Source organism: Mobula hypostoma, chromosome 17 (genome assembly GCF_963921235.1).
Source record: "Mobula hypostoma chromosome 17, sMobHyp1.1, whole genome shotgun sequence".
NCBI classification, from domain to species: Eukaryota; Metazoa; Chordata; class Chondrichthyes; order Myliobatiformes; family Myliobatidae; genus Mobula; species Mobula hypostoma.
In genome coordinates this window covers 6,704,093-6,721,696 of record NC_086113.1, presented here as the reverse complement: position 1 = coordinate 6,721,696, position 17,604 = coordinate 6,704,093, and the positions used below count along the sequence as shown (strand labels likewise).

Below are 17,604 nucleotides of genomic sequence, written 5' to 3'. Positions count from 1 at the left end.
TCCAAAGGGGCAAGCCTCCTTGACTTAAAGGCATTCTCAGCGATGCGCTTAGTAAAATCTGAATGAGACAATTAGGAATACTTGAATCTTTTTTATCTCAGGCACCAAATTGGAATTGAACTTTAACAGGCTACACACTTATTCTTACATTGGAAGCAGCAAATTCTAACTAACAGATTACATTAAATCAGAAAAACTTCACAATCCTACTATCCATACTGAGAGGCAACAGTGAGAAATATGGGATATGTTTATTAAGATGATTATTACAATGAAACAGCCAGCGAACATCACTTCTTTTATATCTTTATTTTCTTTCAAATGCGGTTCTGCTACTGTTGGAACTTGTGATCTACTGTTCAATGCCTGAGATCTACACTCTGATGGTGTGTTTTTGGGTCAGGAGTGATCTGGTTCTGTGAGGCTTCGAGCGAAGCACGTGGCCTCGAGGCCAAGAAGCCAAGAGACAGAGCGCGAACCCACAATCGACTCCATTCCTTGCCGTTTAAAGCGCCGAGGAAGATTGAAATCATCAAGGAGTGAACAGAAGGCGAATGGGTGCTCAGCGCTGCCTACCAGCCTCTTGGTTGCTGATGCAAGAGGAAGGTGTCTGTGTGTGATGGTCTCTCTCTCCCTCTTGGTTGCTGGTCCCAAGGAAGGTTTCTGCCTTCCAATCATCTCTCTCTCCCTCGATGCTTTCGGAGGATGGTGCTGGAGCAAGGTAATTCAATGCGGTTTGTGGTTTGGACTCTGTAGTTCACGTTATGATGTGTTTCTGGTTTCTGGTCATTTCTTTTTTTGTTACTATTTTGGGTGATTTTGTATTGTGGTGGCCTGCAGATAATGAACACTGACCTGAACTGAATATGCCTCGACTCCCCCTTCAATTTTGTGTTTTATATTCTGTGCTTTTTTTTATTGCTGTTTGTGCATTTCTTTTTGCAAGTGGGGAGGGTGGATTGATGTTTTTCTTTGAACGCCTCCATGGTTTTTCATGGCTGTCTGTGGGGAAGACGAATCTCAGGGTTGTATAAGGTACACATACTTTGAAAATAAATGTACTTTGAATCTTTGGTAAACATTTCAATGTCCATAATTTTATCATATATCACAATACTTACTGGCCAGTTAGACATTCTTTTAGTGCAGCATTTTCTTTTCGACATTTTACAACCATTAAAAACCCATTTTTCTGGCAGCATTGGGTAAAATCTGTAATGAGACAGTATAAATAGGTCAGAAATTAAAAGTACATGATTCTCTTGAATATCAAAACAAAGCCAATTAAGTATTTTAACTGTGCTTCATAATGAATGTGATAGAACTTCTTAAAATCATCACAAACACATACACAAAAACACATTAAAAATGTCTTAATCTAAAGTAAACCAGGAGGCAATTAAGCACTTACAGTATTTAATTAATTTAAAGAATAATTTAATAATTTAATTTGCTTAATAAAACCAGCTGCCTTAAAGATTTAGATTAAAAGATTACAAACAGTTCAGAGTAAATTTTATTATCAGAGTACGTACAACCCTGCGATTCATTTTCCTGCGGGCGTACTCAGCAAATCTACAGAACAGTAACTAAAACAAGGAAAGATCAACCAGAGTGCAGAAGACAACAAACTGTGCAAATACAAATATAAATAAATAGTAAGAAATAACGAGAACATGAGGTAATGAGAAAAAGAATCCTTAAGGTGAGATCATAGGTTGTGGGAACATCTCAAAGAATGGACAAGTGAGTGTAATTATCCTCTTTTGCTCAGGACCCTGACGGTTGTATGGTATTAACTGTTCTTGAACCTAGTGGTGAGAGTCCTGAGGCTCTTGTACCTTCTACCTGATGGCAGCAGCGAGAAAAGAGCATGGCCAGGGTGTTCAGGATCTCTAATGATGGATGCTACTTTCCTAAAACAGCATTTCATGTAGATGTGCTCAATGGTTGCGAGGGCTTTATTTGCCACAGATACATCCCATCGAAACACACAGTGAAATGTGTCATATCAAATCAACAAGCATTGTGCTGGGGAAAGCCCATAAGTGTGACCACACTTCCAGTACCAACATAGAATGCCCACAAATCACTAACCCTAACCCATACATCTTTGGAATGTGGGAGGAAATTAGAGCACCCAGAGGAAACCCATGCGGTCATGAGGAGAACATACAAACTCCTTACAGACAGCAGCGGGAATTGAACCCTGATGTTTTAAAAACTGAGGCTGTAAAGCATTGCATTAACTGCTATGCTACTGGGCTTATGTCTAGAACTGCTATAGTCTTTAGCCAGCATAGACAGATATGACATATCATCTGATGCTCGTCTTATCAAATAACAAATGTCATGAGATTAGAAAATCTAGTCATACAGGCGCACAACCCAACATACCTCAGCAATACACTATTAACTGTCAATTAACTGGTTGTGACACAGGCGAAATCCGTTTCACTGCAGCGCAACTGGAACATATCCAGAGCACTCAGCTTGTATCCATATTGTCATGTGCTCACACACAGGAGGAAAAAGATATTTAAAATCTGAGAAATAATATAATTATTGAGCACATTATGGAACATAAGGCAGCACCCACCTGATGTAATAGAACATATAGAAAATCCAGTACTATGCAAAAGTATTAAACATATATACACACACACACACACATATATATATATATATATATATACACACACACACACACACATATATATATATATATATATAGCTAAGACTGTTGCACAGTACTGTATATTGGTTAAAATAGGAAGGTGGTTGGAAAACAGAAATAAAAGTACACAGCTTTGTATTAGCTCAGTAGTACTGAGTGTGATTTGGTAACTGAAAAGACATAAGATACAGTACTCTGCAAAGTCTCAGGTACCCTGTTTAGTACAGCACAGTGTAGGCTCTTCGGCCCATGAAGTTGTACCGACCTTTTAATCTACTCTAATATCAACCTAACCCTTCCCTCTCACATAGCCCTTGTTTTTTCTACCATCCATGTGCCTATCTTATATGTTCCTAATATATCTGCCTCTACCACCACCCCTGGCAAGGTGCTCCATGCACTCACCACCACTCTGTAGAAAACCTACCTCTGATATTTCCACTATACATTCCAATTATGCCCCTTATTAGCCGTATCTTGGTCAAATACTAATTATTATCAAAGCTACTCTGCATAAAATAAAGGAAGTCACTTTCTGACTGCTGTATTGGAAATTAATGTCAGGTACCAGATGTTGCTCCGTACTTCTGTTCTTTCTGACATGGTCACTATGGTTCTCAGCTTGTAGGTAAGAAGTAGGAACTGCTCCATACTACTGGATTATTATCTAGATATATCTTTTCTGAGAATTCCCTTTTAATTTTCTAAAGTTTATTATACTTCTTTTGAAAATAATTGTGAACTGTCTACCTTTTAAAGCTTTGGAAGCTGTGCTGTGAGAAACCACAGTACCCATTTGAACGAGATCTCAAAATCTGATTGCAAATTCGGTAACTAATAATGTAATCTGAGGCAGTATGTGCTCAGTCAGCAGGCGAGGCAGTATCTATGGAAAGAGAGATAGTTTATGTTTCAGCTCTGGAACTCTTCATTATTTTCTACATGAAACCCCTTTTTCCTGGGCATCTCTAGACTTGCAGCTCATTAGCTCCTTGCTAACAGCCACTGGACTAGGTGTTAAGAAACACACACAAAATGCTGGTGGAACACAGCAGGCCAGACAGCATCCATAGGAAGAAGCACAGTCGACGTTTCGGACCGAAACCCTTCATCGGGACTAACTGAAAGAAGAGATAGTAAGAGATTTGAAAGTGGGAGGGAGGAGGGGGAGATCTGAAATGATAGGAGAAGACAGGAGGGGGAAGGATGGAGCCAAGATCTGGACAGTTGATTGGCAAAAGGGATACAAGGCTGAAGAAGGGAGAGGATCATGGGATGGGAGGCCTAGGAGAAAGAAAGGGGGAGGGGAGCCCAGAGGAAGATGGAGACCAGGCAAGGAGTTATTGTGAGAGGGACAAAGAGAGAGAGAGAGAAAAAGGGAGGGGAAAATAAATAAATAAATAAGGGATGGGGTAAGAATGGGAGGAGGGACATTAACGGAAGTTAGAGAAGTCAATGTTCATGCCATCAGGTTCAACCAGCATTTTGTGTGTGTTGCTTGAATTTCCAGCATCTGCAGATTTCCTCGTGTTTAGGTGTTAAGAAAACCACCTTTCTCAAACTCTGTACGCCTAGGGTCGAAATGACTTGGGTCTCACCAAATCCGTGAGGTTGAAATGTCTTCTCCCCCTCCAAGTCCCGGTTTGTGTGAATACAGTGATTTACTGCCCCATGCAATCGCCCATCGGCAAGAAATAACAGATCGTACACTGATACAATTATAAAGAAAGTACATTTATAAATGTTAACTTAACCAAAGAGTTATTAAAAAAAAAGATAAAAGCAAAAAGGACCCATTATAATTAAACAGTCACGTGTGCACAGGTTGGAGCTGAAATCTTCCAAAAGCCAATGTGTCTGATGTACTCATGGCACCAATTCATATTTACCTATCCCTGGCAGAAATCCCCCTCTTGGGCTCCATCTAGATGGAATCCCATGGCCGGTTCTCATGGGCTTCTTCTCTCTCCATCTCCCGCTGAAAAAGACCTCGACCCACCTCAATGTCCATCAGAAAACCTCTTTCCCAGTGTTCTCTGGAACCTTCTCCCAGTTCCACCCTCCTGCTTGGATAACACAACATTTCTAAGGATCCCTTATCTTTAACGGTAACCCATACACTACCAGCAGAACACAGTGGTTCTATAGAAAACAATTACAGTAAAATCCTTCATAGGACGTTACATACAGATGATGTTTGACCTTCTGAGCGTGTCCGACATTTTCAGTTTTGTTTCAGATTTCCAGCATCTCTGTTTTTTTAACATGATTTCACAAGACTGCAGAAATAGATTGGTTTTGGTAAATTTTTTTCTGTTAACAATCGATTTTATGCTTTCATTTTACAACTGAAAGTTAACAAAAGAACTAGCAATAAATTTCATGGAGCGACAATGCAACATCCCAGTGAAATAGGTTACTGTACTAATTTTATAGTTCTTAAAATAATCAAAACAATCTTGATGCACAGGCTTGCATGCTTTGAAGCTTGGGGAAATCTAAGTACTTTGACACTATTTAAATTATTTTTAAGTGCCCTTTTTGTACCACAAAAGCAAGAGCAAAATATCCCTGCATTTTGAAAGGGCAAGTGATTGAAAAGACATGTTCCCTTCCTTGACACTTTTTAGCACTGACTACAACTTTGAAATGGAATACAATGTGCTCCTAAAATTGAATTTATGAATTCAAATTTACAATTTCCACAAACTGCTAAAATTTTTTGCTTGAATTATGCAATGGTAATAGCCATTATCTAACAATTTGAAAATGTGTAAACCTTTAACATGCCACAAATTTGACTTAGCACAGGGCAGAAAAAAAAATTCCAGAGTTTTACCATGTGTAAGAGTGACACTGGAAATCATGTGATCTCGAGTAGAGAAATGACAATTTTTAATGAGTGACATTAATAAACAGTGAGTGACTTACCAGCACATTCAAGTGGAATAATAATTCAATATCCTTCAGAAAACTGTGCAAATAAGCTTTCAACTTTTAAAAATACAGTGAAAGTAAAATGAAAGCACAGCTTTATGTACAAATGTTTTAACTTTAAAGATACACAGAATTTAAATGCAAGTGATTAGAATGTACACTAACAAGGGCTAAAATACAAATAATATTCAGTAGCTAATCAAAGCAACACTAAAGTTAGAACTTGATTGCAGATTTATTACAATTCAACTAGGTCTGTGGCTATTTTATTTACTTTTTTTCAAATTTAGAGATAAAGCCTGGTAACGAGCCTGCACCACCCAATACCACCCACGTGACCAATTAATGTGGAAGGAAATCGGAGCACCCAAAGGTAACCCCTACAGTCACAGGGAGAGTCCGCAGACTCCTTACAGACGGTGGTGGAAATGAACCCGGGTCGCTGATGGTATAATAGAGCTCGACTAACCGCGATGCTACCGTGCCGCAAACAGTAACAAACTTTGAGAACTCCATTCCATTATTGTATGTTGAAAGTACTAAATTAGTTAAATTTATGATATGCACAAATCTTGCCGCATATAAACTGGTGTGATACTTTACAATTTAGATATTTCAAGGATCAAGGATCAATTTTATTGCCATATACATTTACATGCATTAGGAATTTGTTGACATGCAACAAAAACAACATTCAATAATTAGGCAAAATAAAAAATATATAAAAATAAAGATAGAAGTTAAAGTACAGATACGGAATAAAATGAGCATAAATACGTAAATACCAGCATGTAGTTACAATGTAACCATCAATATAAAAATTAGTTTGAAGTGTCTACAGTGCAGAACGCTGACTGAGCTAATAGATGGGGAAGGTGCTGTAAAAAGAAATGGTTGATCTGATAACTGCCTGGGGAAAGAAACTCTTAAGATGGCGTGAAGTTTTTGTTTTAATAGCCCTGTAGTGCCTTCCAGAAGAGAGTTTTTGGAAAATGCAGTTTGCTGGGTGAGGAGTGTCCTCAGTGATTTCTCCTGCAGTGATGGTAGACTGCAGCCGATAGCCTTTTTCTGCTAACCTGACAGTTTGCTGAAGTTTTTGTATATTGTGAGAAGATGCTGAACCAAACCAGACAGTAAAGGCTGATGGTGCAGGATCCTCTTACAATATACAAAAACTACTTTTTGGTCATTTTACTGGGAAAATCCATTATCAAATTATAACAGGGACTTTAAAACCATCACTCACAACTCATAAATTCAGATATTATGTAATTGAATTATAAGAACATATTTTGGATTGGGTAGAAGAAAATGTGTCCTGTGCTACTTCCTCAGAATTTAAAACTGAACTGATGAATAATTGAAATTACGTTCAGTAAAATAACAGTCTGATTCTACAGGAATAGCTGACTTTAAACATCTCTGTCATCAGTCTTTAGGAAATTTATGTTCTGTATATTTGTTCTGCAATCTCATGAACCCAATGTTGATTATCCAAACTGATTCAATTTCATCGTCAAAAAAGACTACATGACAAAACTTTTTATGACCTATTTAATATCTAACATATGCCAGTGGTAGATTTTAAGCCTTAAATTAGCTATTATCAATGTTTTGTCACTTATTTAACAACCAGGTTTTAATTAGTTTTTTTCTCAGTAATCTGATAATTTGTTTGCCAGGAAGATGCAGCAAGACTGCAGACCAATTACCAAGATCGCACACTGCATGCTAATCCAATTTAAATTTCAGCAAATTGCTGTCAAACCTGATTAATAAAGAATTTTAACAAATTCTCTTGCTCCATGTAAATTCCTAATTTACTTTCCTCCTTCCTTTCACAATCTACTATTCCAACCCACATTAAATTGAACCTGAACCAGAAGACAGACAGCCTATTCACATTGTTTTACACTGAAACCGCCAGATGGAAAAATAAAAAGGAAAATCAGCCAATTTAAAATAAAACAAAAAATGCTGGAAATATTTGGCAGTTCAGGCTGCATCTGTGGTAAGGGAAACAGAGTTAGACCATGAGACATAGGAGCAGAATTAAGCCATCAATCATGGCTGATTTATTTTCCCTATCAATCTCAGTCTCTTGCCTTCTCCCTGTAACATTTCAAGCTCTTACTAATCAAGGGTGTATCAACCTCCACTTTAAATATACCAATGACTTGTTCTCCACAGCCATCTGTGTAAATGAATTTCACTGATTCACCACCCTCAGACTAAAGAAATTAATTATCTCTGTTATAAAGAGATTCTGTGGCTGTGTCCTCTGTTCCTAGACCTCCCATCATGGGGGATCATAAAACTATAACACATAGGAGCAGAATTATGCCAATCGATCCATCAGGTCTGCTCCACCATCCCATTATGACTGATTTATCATCACTCTCAACCCCGTTCTCCTGCCTTCTCTTTGTAACCTTTGGTGGCGTGACTAATCAAGAACCTTTCAAGCACTGCTTTACCCGCTCCATCTAAGCCTCATTCAATAGGTTTCAATGAGATCCCTCTTCATTCTTCTAAACTCCAGCGAGTACTATGCACCGACTGCAGTGGCCTCTGGTCCTGGACTCTCACTATTGGAAACATCCTCTCCACATCAACTCTATGCAGGCCCTTCTCAACTCAAAGGAGCTGTACAAGTGAGTTGAAATTTGATTCAGACTTGAACTACTTTCGAATCAGAATCAGCATCAGGTTAATTATCACTGACATTCTGTATATCATGAAACTTGCTGCTTTGTGGCAGCAGTACACAAATATTATACTATAAATTGCAATAAGAAATATATATATAAATTAAATAATAGTGTAAATAGAGAGCAAAAATAGTCAAATATTTGGAATTAATAAAAAGAGTAATTAAAAATTTTGGATAATTATAATGAAATCAAAGGACTGGCAAGCTTTGATTGTGTTCTGTTGAAAGGTTTCACAACCCACAGAACAGAAATTTGCAGACTACACATTGATGGCTGCAGTTTTTACTCCTGAGGTTTACAAATTTTAAAGGGTTAAACATAGCAAAATGAATTAACAAGTTTTCATACATGCCAGTATTTTTGCATTATGTACAACATACAGTAATACTCTAGAGAAAATTCGGTTTAACAAGCCAAGAGTGGGTGCACAAATTTGGAAGAACTGATAAGTGTCAAACTTGGAACCAAGGGAGGAGGAGTAAGGACTTGCAAAAGCAACACAAAAAAATCATTTATACTGAATTATTAATGCAGGTCACATCTCACAAAGTACTTCATAAGATATAGGAGCAGAGCGTAGAAGAATGAGGGGAGATTTGATAGAGGTATATAAAATTATGATGGGTATAGATAGAGTGAATGCAAGCAGGCTTTTTCCACTGAGGCTAGGGGAGAAAAAAACCAGAGGACATGGGTTAAGGGTGAAGGGGAAAAAGTTTAAAGGGAACATTAGGGGGGACTTCTTCACACAGAGAGTGGTGGGAGTGTGGAATGAGCTGCCAGATGAAGTGGTAAATGCGGGCTCACTTTTAACTTGGACAGGTACATGGATGAGAGGTGTATGGAAGGATATGGTCCAGGTGCAAGTCAGTGGGACTAGGCAGAAAAATGGTTCGGCACAGCCAAGAAGGGCCAAAAGGCCTGTTTCTGTGCTGTAATGTTCTATGGTTCTATGGAATTAAGCCATTTGGCCCGTTGAGTCTGCTCCACCATTTCATCATGCCTGATCCATTTTCCCTCTCAGTTCCAATCTCCTGCCTTCTCCCCATATCCTTTCATGCCCTGACTAATCAAGAACCTATCAACCTCTGCTTTAAATATACCCAAAGACTTGGCCCCCACAGCCCCTGTGGCAACAAATTCCATAGATTCACCACTCACTGGCTGAAGAAATTCTTTCTCATCACCTCAGAATGCAAAGATTCCTCATCTCACAAGATACTTCACAGAAGCATTAATGCTTAGGAGAGTGACACTGATCTACATTAAAGAGATATTAGGGACTATGAACAAAATATAGAGAAGGGTTCAAGTTAAATTGCACTTCTAGTAAAAGCGAGAGGTGGAGAAGTTTATGGATGGATATTCAGACTTCAGGGTCTTGGCTGTAGAAGGATAATTACCATTGGTGGTGTGGTTACATTGGGTATTGTGCAGGAGCCCAGAATTAGATAATAAAGACATTAATTAGTTCGAAGATTTTCAAGTAAGAATGGGAACCTTAATACTGAGGTGTTGCTTGGATCAACAAGATAACAATATCTTAGCAAGCACAAAAGCATTTGGTGAATGGGCACTTACAAGTGTACATGCAACAAAGTTTGTATAAACTCAAGTTTACCAGTAGAAAAAACTATAAAAGCATTTCAGTACTCAAGTCTAGAGAAAATAAAAGCACGGCTAAGGGTTACAACAGTTGAGCAGAGGCAGAGGTAGGGCTAGGTGATAGCATGGAAGTTGAAGTATGCAGCGTTAATGATTACATGGAGAGGACTGAGACATAATAGTGGGATCTTCGATGATCAATGTTGCCTTCTTGAGGCAATAGCAGTTAGTTGGCTATCAGCCAGTTAGCTCAGAATGCATATGGTCCTGTAAGCTACTGTTGTCCATGTTGAAACATGTTAAGGGCCAAAAATGCTTGTGATTGCCTCTGACACCTATCTGCAACCTCCTTCAATTCATAGGAGCAAAAATCCATCAGCTTGGTTGCAGTGTCAGAGGTCTGTGGTCTGCAAAATTGCTTGGAAAACAGACAGTAAGTTAAATTGTAGCATTTAAGAGAAGTTTGGATAGATACATGGATGAGAGAGGCATGGAGGACAATGGTCCAGGTACAAGTAGATAAGACTAGACAGAAAACCAGACTGGCATTGGCTGAATGGGCTGAAGAGCCTATTTTTGTGCTGTAGTAGTCTATGACTCTGTGACTCTATAACCGGGGGCTGAAATGTGACTGCAAAATTGTGTGAAGCCAAGTGTGAGAAAGTTGATGGAGAAAGGAGTGGAGTTAGTGGAGTCAATATAATTCCATCGACACCAGGAAATAATTTCTGTCTTCTCAATATTTAACTGAGAGGAAATGTTTAACATATTGCAAAGGGGGGAGGGGAAGGCAAAAGACAGGAAATTATGGGCTGGTTAGCCTGACCTCAGTGGCTGTTAAGACTTTTAGAATCGACTATTAAAGATGGCATTCAGAGTACTTGGAAGTATGTGCTAAAGTAGGGTGAAGTCAGCTGTTTTGTTAAGGGGAGATCTTACCTGACAAATCTATTAGAATTCTTTGAGGAGGTAACAAGCTGGTTAGCAAAGGAGAGTCAGCTAATGTAATTTATTTCGACTTCCAGAAAGCCTTTTGCAAGTGGCTGCAAACAAGACTGCTATACAATTGCTCGCCAAACAAGGTAAAAGCCCATAGGTCAGAGGCAAGGTACTAGTATAGGTAGAGATTGGGTGACTGACAGAATTCAGAGAATAGAGATAAAGGAGCCCTTGTCAGGGTGGCTGCTTGTGACTAGTAGTGTTCCACAGGGGTCAGGTGATTTGGCTGGAGATTTTCACCTCATTCTTCAATGATCTGGATAAAGGAACTGATGACATTGGAGCCAAGTTTGCAGAGGATACCAAGATAGAAGGAGGGACAGCTAGTGTCATGGAGGTAGGACGTCTGCCCAATGACTTGGACAGTTTGCGAGATTGAGCAAAGAAGTGACAGGTGGAGTATGGCATAGGAAATTTTGAGGTTAAGCACTTTGGTAGTAAAAATAAAGGTATAAAATGTTTTTTTTTAAATGGGAAGAGAATTCAGAAATCAGATGTACAAAAGGATTTGAGAGTCCTCACTCAAGATTCCCTTAAGTTGAGTTATTAGTAAAGAAGGCACATGCAATGTTAGTATTTATTCTGAGAGGTTTAGAGCATAAAAGCAAAGATGCTGAAGCTTGAAAAGGCATTGATCAGACCTCATGTGGATCACAGTGAGCAATGTTGGGGCTCATATCTAAGGGATAATCTGCTACACCTGGAGAGAGTCCAGAGGAGACACACAAGAATGACCTCTGGAATGGAAGCCTCGCCCTAGAAAGAGCATTTGATATCTCTGGGCCTGTACTTGATGGAGTTCATAAGGATGGGGGCGGCGCGATCTCATTGAAACCTACCAGATACTGAGAGGCCTGGATAGAGTGGATGTAAAGAGTAGGAGAGTCTAGGATCCAAAGACAAAGCCTCAGAATAAAATCAGTAATATACTGATGCTCATAATTCATTTGTACCTAGTTTCACAACCTGGTCTTTAAAAAAGAGTTGATTTTTTAAAAAAGTTAAATAAAGGCAGCACTGTAGTGTAGAAGTTAGCCAGTGTCTACAACCTGGGATCAATTCCACTGCTGTTTGAAAGGAGGACACACATTCTCCGATGACTGTGTGGATTTCCTTTGGGTGCTCAGGTTTCCTCCCACATTCCACATTAAGGTTAGTAAGGTGTGGGCATGCTATGTTAGTGCCAGGAGCATGGGGGCACTTGCAGCCTGCCCCCAGCACATCCTTGGACTATGTTGGTCACTGACAGAAACACAGAAAACCTACAGCACAATACAGGCCCTTCAGCCCACAAAGTTGTGCCAAACATGTCCCTACCTTAGAAATTACTTGACTTACCCATAACCCTCTATTTTTCTAAGCTCCAAGTACCTATCCAAAAATCTCTTAAAAGATCCTATCGTATCTCCCTCCACCACCGTTGCCGACAGCCCATTCCACACACTCACCACTCTCTGTGTAAAAATCTTACCCCTGACATGTCCTCTGTACCTACTCCCCAGCACCTTAAACCTGTGTCCTCTTGTGGCAACCATTTCAGCCCTGGGAAAAAGCCTCTGACTATCCACACGATCAATGCCTCTCATCATCTTATACACCTCTATAAGGTCACCTCTCATCCTCCGTCACTCTGAGGAGTAAAGGCCGAGTTCACTCAACCTGTCTTCATAAGGCACGTTCCCCAATCCATGCAACATCCTTGTACATCTCCTCTACACTCTTTCTATGGTTTCTACATCCTTCCTATAGTGAGGCAACCAGAACTGAACACAGTACTCCAAGTGAGGTCTGACCAGGGTCCTATATAACTGCAACATTACCTCTCAGCTCCTAAATTCAATTCCACGATTGATGAAGGCCACTACACCGTATGCCTTCTTAACCACAGAGTCAATCTGCACAGCTGCTTTGTGCGTCCTATGGACTCGGACCCCAAGATCCCTCTGATCCTCCACACTGCCAAGAGTCTTACCATTAATACTACATTCTGCCTTCATATTTCACTTCACACTTATCTGGGTTGAACTCCATCTGCCACTTCTCAGCCCAGTTTTGCATCCTATCAATGTCCCGCTGTAACCTCTGACAGCCCTCCACACTATCCACAACATCCCCAACCTTTGTGTCATCAGCAAACTTACTAACCCATTCCTCCACTTCCTCATCCAGGTCACGTATAAAAATCACAAAGAGTAAGGGTCCCAGAACAGATCCCTGAGGCACATCATTGGTCACCGACTTCCATGCAGAATATGACCCGTCTACAATCACTCTTTGCCTCCTGTGGGCAAGTCAGTTCTGGATCCACAAAACAATGTTCCCTTGGATCCCATGCTTCCTTACTTTCTCAATAAGCCTTGCAAATGTCGTATGTTTCAATGTTTTGATGTGCATGTGACAAAGTAAGGTAATCTTTAAATAACACACATAAAAAATGCTGGTGAATGCAGCAGGCCAGGTAGCATCTATAGGAAGAGGTACAGTCAACGTTTCGGGCCAAGACTCTTCGTCAGGACCAACTGAAAGAAGAGATAGAAAGAGATTTGGAAGTGGGAGGGTGAGGGGGAGATCCAAAATGATAGGAGAAGACAGGAGGGGGAGGGATGGAGCTAAGAGCTGGAAAGTTGATTGGCAAAAGGGATACGAGGTTGGAGAAGGGAGAGGATCATGGGACAGGAGGCCTAGGGAGAAAGAAAGGGGAGGGAAGCCCAGAGGATGCGCAAGGAGTTATAGTGAGAGTGATAGAGGGAGGAAAAAAGAGTGAGTGAGTGAGTAAATAAATAAATAGATAGATAGATAAGGGATGGGGTACAAAGGGGAGGTGGGACATTAATGGAAGTTAGAGAAGTCAATGTTCATGCCTTCAGGTTGGAGGCTACCCAGACGGAATATAAGATGTTGTTTCTCCAACCAGAGTGTGGCTTCATCTTGACAGTAGAGGAGGTCATGGATAGATGTATCAGAATGGGAATGGGACGCGGAATTAAAATGTGTGGCCACTGGGAGACCCTTATATTCCGTATTCCATCTGGGCAGCCTCTAACCTGATGGCATGAACATTGACTTCTCTAACTTCCATTTATCCCCCTCCTCCCCTTCGTACCCCATCCCTTATTTATTTATTTCTCTCTTTTTTCTCCCTCTGTCCCTCTCACTATAACTCCTTGCCCATCCTCTGGGCTCCCCTCCCCTTTCTTTCTCCCTTGGCCTCCCGTTCCATGATCCTCTCTCTTCTTCAGCCTCAAACCCTTTTTGCCAATCAACTTTCCAGCTCTTAGCTCCATCCCTCCCCCTCCTGTCTTCTCCTATCATTTCGGATCTCCCCCTCCCACTTTCAAATCTCTTTCTATCTCTTCTTTCAGTTAGTCCTGATGAAGAGTCTCGGCCTGAAACGTCAACTGTACCTCTTCCTATAGATGCTGCCCGGCCTGCTGCATTCACCAGCATTTTTTATGTTGCTTGAATTTCCTGCATCTGCAGATTTCCTCGTGTTTAATCTTTAAAAAATCATTTTTGGATATTGACAAAGCAGTTGTGTTGCTTGAAGGGTCAACATTCATCCCTCTAAAAACTGAGATGAGATGATGCACGGGTGCATGACAAGGCTGTATGTTTAGCTCCCTGCTCTACTCAGTTTATACCTATAACTGTGAGGTTAAGCACAGCTCTAATGCCGTATTTAAAATTGCCAATGACACCACACTGTTTTTGACTGAATCAAAGGTGGTGATGAAGGAGAATGAAAATCTGGCTGAGTGGTGCCACAACAGCAACTTCTTACTCAGTGTCATCAAGACCAAGGAGGAGGAAGCTGTAGGTCCCTGAGCGAATCCTCAATGGAGGATCAGAGGAAGAGAGAGTCAGCACATTTAAATTCCTCAGTGTTATCATATTGGAGGACCTGTCCTGGGTCTGACACGCAAGTGCAATTACAAAGAAAGCATAGCAGTGCCTCTACTTCCTTAGGCACTTACAAAGATTCATTATGACATGTAAAACTTCGACTAACTTCTACAGATATGTAGTAGAGAATGGAAAATCCTACAAAAAGTAGTAGATACAGCCCAGTCCATCATAATGAGCACATTTACATGGAGCACTGTCACAGGAAAGCAGCATCCGTCATCAAGGACCCCACCACCCAGGTCATGCTTTCTTCTCACTGCTGCCATCAAGAAGGTGGTACAGGAGCCCAGGACCCACGTCACCAGGTTCAGGAATAGTTATTACACTTCTTGGACTAGAGAGGATAACTTCAATCATCCCATCACTGAACTGTTACTTTGAACTTTGAATTTCTTCAGCCTGAGGCAGTGAATCTGTGGACTTTATTGCTGTAGAGGCTATGTCATTGGATATGTTCATAGCAAATATTGACAGGTTCTGAGAATGGGGTTGAAAGTAAAATCAGTCATAATTGAATGGCAGAGTAGTTACTGGGCTGAATTGCTTAATCCTGTTCCTATATCTTATGGTCTAATGTTTTTTTGCTGGACATACAGACAAATATTGAAAAATAGTACAGGAAGTGGCCTAGAAACTACCCTGCTACAGTATTTTGCATTCGAGCAGAGTTGTGTTACCTTGATGTTGTTTGTGAAAGTCACATTATGTGTGAGAAATTAAACTGCAGTGTTCAAAGAACAGTTTTGTTGAATGTCCCAATGCAATGCCACAATGAAGTTCGGTTCAGCATGCTCTAACATGGTCGGGTGTTGCAAGTTCTCACACTTCTCAACACACAATTACTCTTAGAAGGCCATAAAGTACCACAGCTGGGGTATCCAGGGAGGAGTAGAGCCTTTGGTGAAGGGACTTGTTGATTCCATTCTGAGGTAGCTCCCTCACCTTTGGTCCCCATCAGACACTCAGCTTTCACCTGGCTTCAAGTAGCTGTTTATATGCGACAAAAGCCCCATCCCAGTAACCACTTCAACAGGTGGGCTAAACCAGGTGAGAGACTAATGAGGTTGAGAAACTTAGTGCTTATGAATTATGAAAATGCAGTTGCAAGAAAAAGCTTGTGAATCCTTTGCAATTACCTGGTTTACTGCATTAATCACTCATAAAATATGATCTGATCTTCATCTAAGTCACAATAATAGACAAGCACAATCTGCCTAAACTAATAACACACAAACAATTGTAATTTTCATGTCTTTATTCATTTTTCATGTTTAATCATTCACAGTCCAGGCTGGAAAATGTATGTGAACTCTTGTGTTTAATAACTGGTAGAACCTCCTTGAACAGCAATAACCTCCACCAAACATTTTCTATAGCTGCTGATTAGACTCACAGAACGCTGAGGAGGAATATTAGACAATTCCTCCATACAAAACTGTTTCAGTTCATCAATATTTCAGGGATTCCTTTCATGAACAGCCATCTTCAGGTCACGCCACAGCATCTCAAGTGGGTTAAGAGATCTGGTCTCCGACTTCACCATTACAAAACATGAATTTTCTTCTCTTTAAACCATTCTATCATTGATTTACTCTCCTGTTTCAGATCATTGCCTTGTTGCATCATCCAACTTCTATTAAGCTTGAGGTGACAGACCGCTACCCTGATATTCTTTGTAAAATGACTTGATACAATTAGAATTTGTTGTTCCCTCAATGATTGCAAGCCATCCAGGCCCTGAGGCAGAAAAACAGCCCCAAACTATGATGCTCCTTCCAGCATGCCTCACAGCTTTTTTTGGTGTTGTGTGCTGTGCTTTTTTGTTCTCTAAACATAGAGCCAAAAAGATTGGTCAAAAAGATTAACTTTTGTCTCCACTGTCCACAGAACATTGTCCCAGAAGCGTTGTGGAACATCCAGGTGGTATTTTGCAAACTTGAGATGTGCAGCAATGTTTTTGTTTGGAGAGCAGTGGTCCTTCCATGAACACCATTCTTGTTCAGTGTTTTCTTATAGTGGATACATGAACAGAGACTTTAGCAAGTTCTAGAGATTTCTACAGGTCTTTGCTGTTATCCTTGGGTTCTTTTTCACTTCCTTCAGCATTGCATGTTGTACTCTTGGTGTGATCTTTGCAGGGAGAGTAACAACAGGACTGAATCTCCTTCATTTGTAGAAATTTTCTCTTACTATGGACGGATAAACACTCAGGTCTTTAGAAATATTTTTTGTAGCCTTCCTAGCTTCATGCACCTCTACAATTCTTCTTCTAAGTTCCTCTGAAAATTGTTTTGATCAAGGCACGGTGCACATAAACACGGGATAGCCAGAGGCTTTTTCCCAGGGCTGAAATGGCTAACACAAGGGGTGATAGCTTTAAGGTGTTTGGAAGTAGGTACAAGGAGGATGTCAGAGGGAAGTTTTTCACACAGAGACTGGTGGATGCGTGGAATGCACCACCAGCGATGGTGGTAGAGGCAGACACAATAGGGTTGTTTGAGAGACTCTTAGATAGGTACATGGAGCTTACAAAAATAGAGGGCTTTGCGGCAGGGAAACTCTAGGCAATTTCTAGTGTAGGTTACATGATTGGTACAACTTTGTGGGCCAAAGGGCCTGTAGTGTGCTGTAGATTTCTATGTTCTATGTGAACAGATCTTTCCTGAGAAGAGCAGGCTCTGTCAAGAACCTGACCTTGTGTGTCTTTTTTATAGGGCAGGGCATTTCTGCAACCCATACCTCCAATCTCATCTCATTAATTGGAAC

The 17,604-nt window shown here is 40.4% G+C and overlaps 1 protein-coding gene across 1 annotated transcript in view; it reads right to left on the bottom strand.

The window, feature by feature from the left end:
* cmc1 (C-x(9)-C motif containing 1) overlaps window positions 1–17,604 on the bottom strand; it is a 73,830-nt gene that overhangs the window by 11,602 nt on the left and 44,624 nt on the right. The window contains exon 3 of the mRNA XM_063069288.1: window positions 1,122–1,212. Coding sequence (XP_062925358.1) covers window positions 1,122–1,212 — 91 coding nt within the window. The remainder of the gene's footprint in view (window positions 1–1,121; window positions 1,213–17,604) is intronic.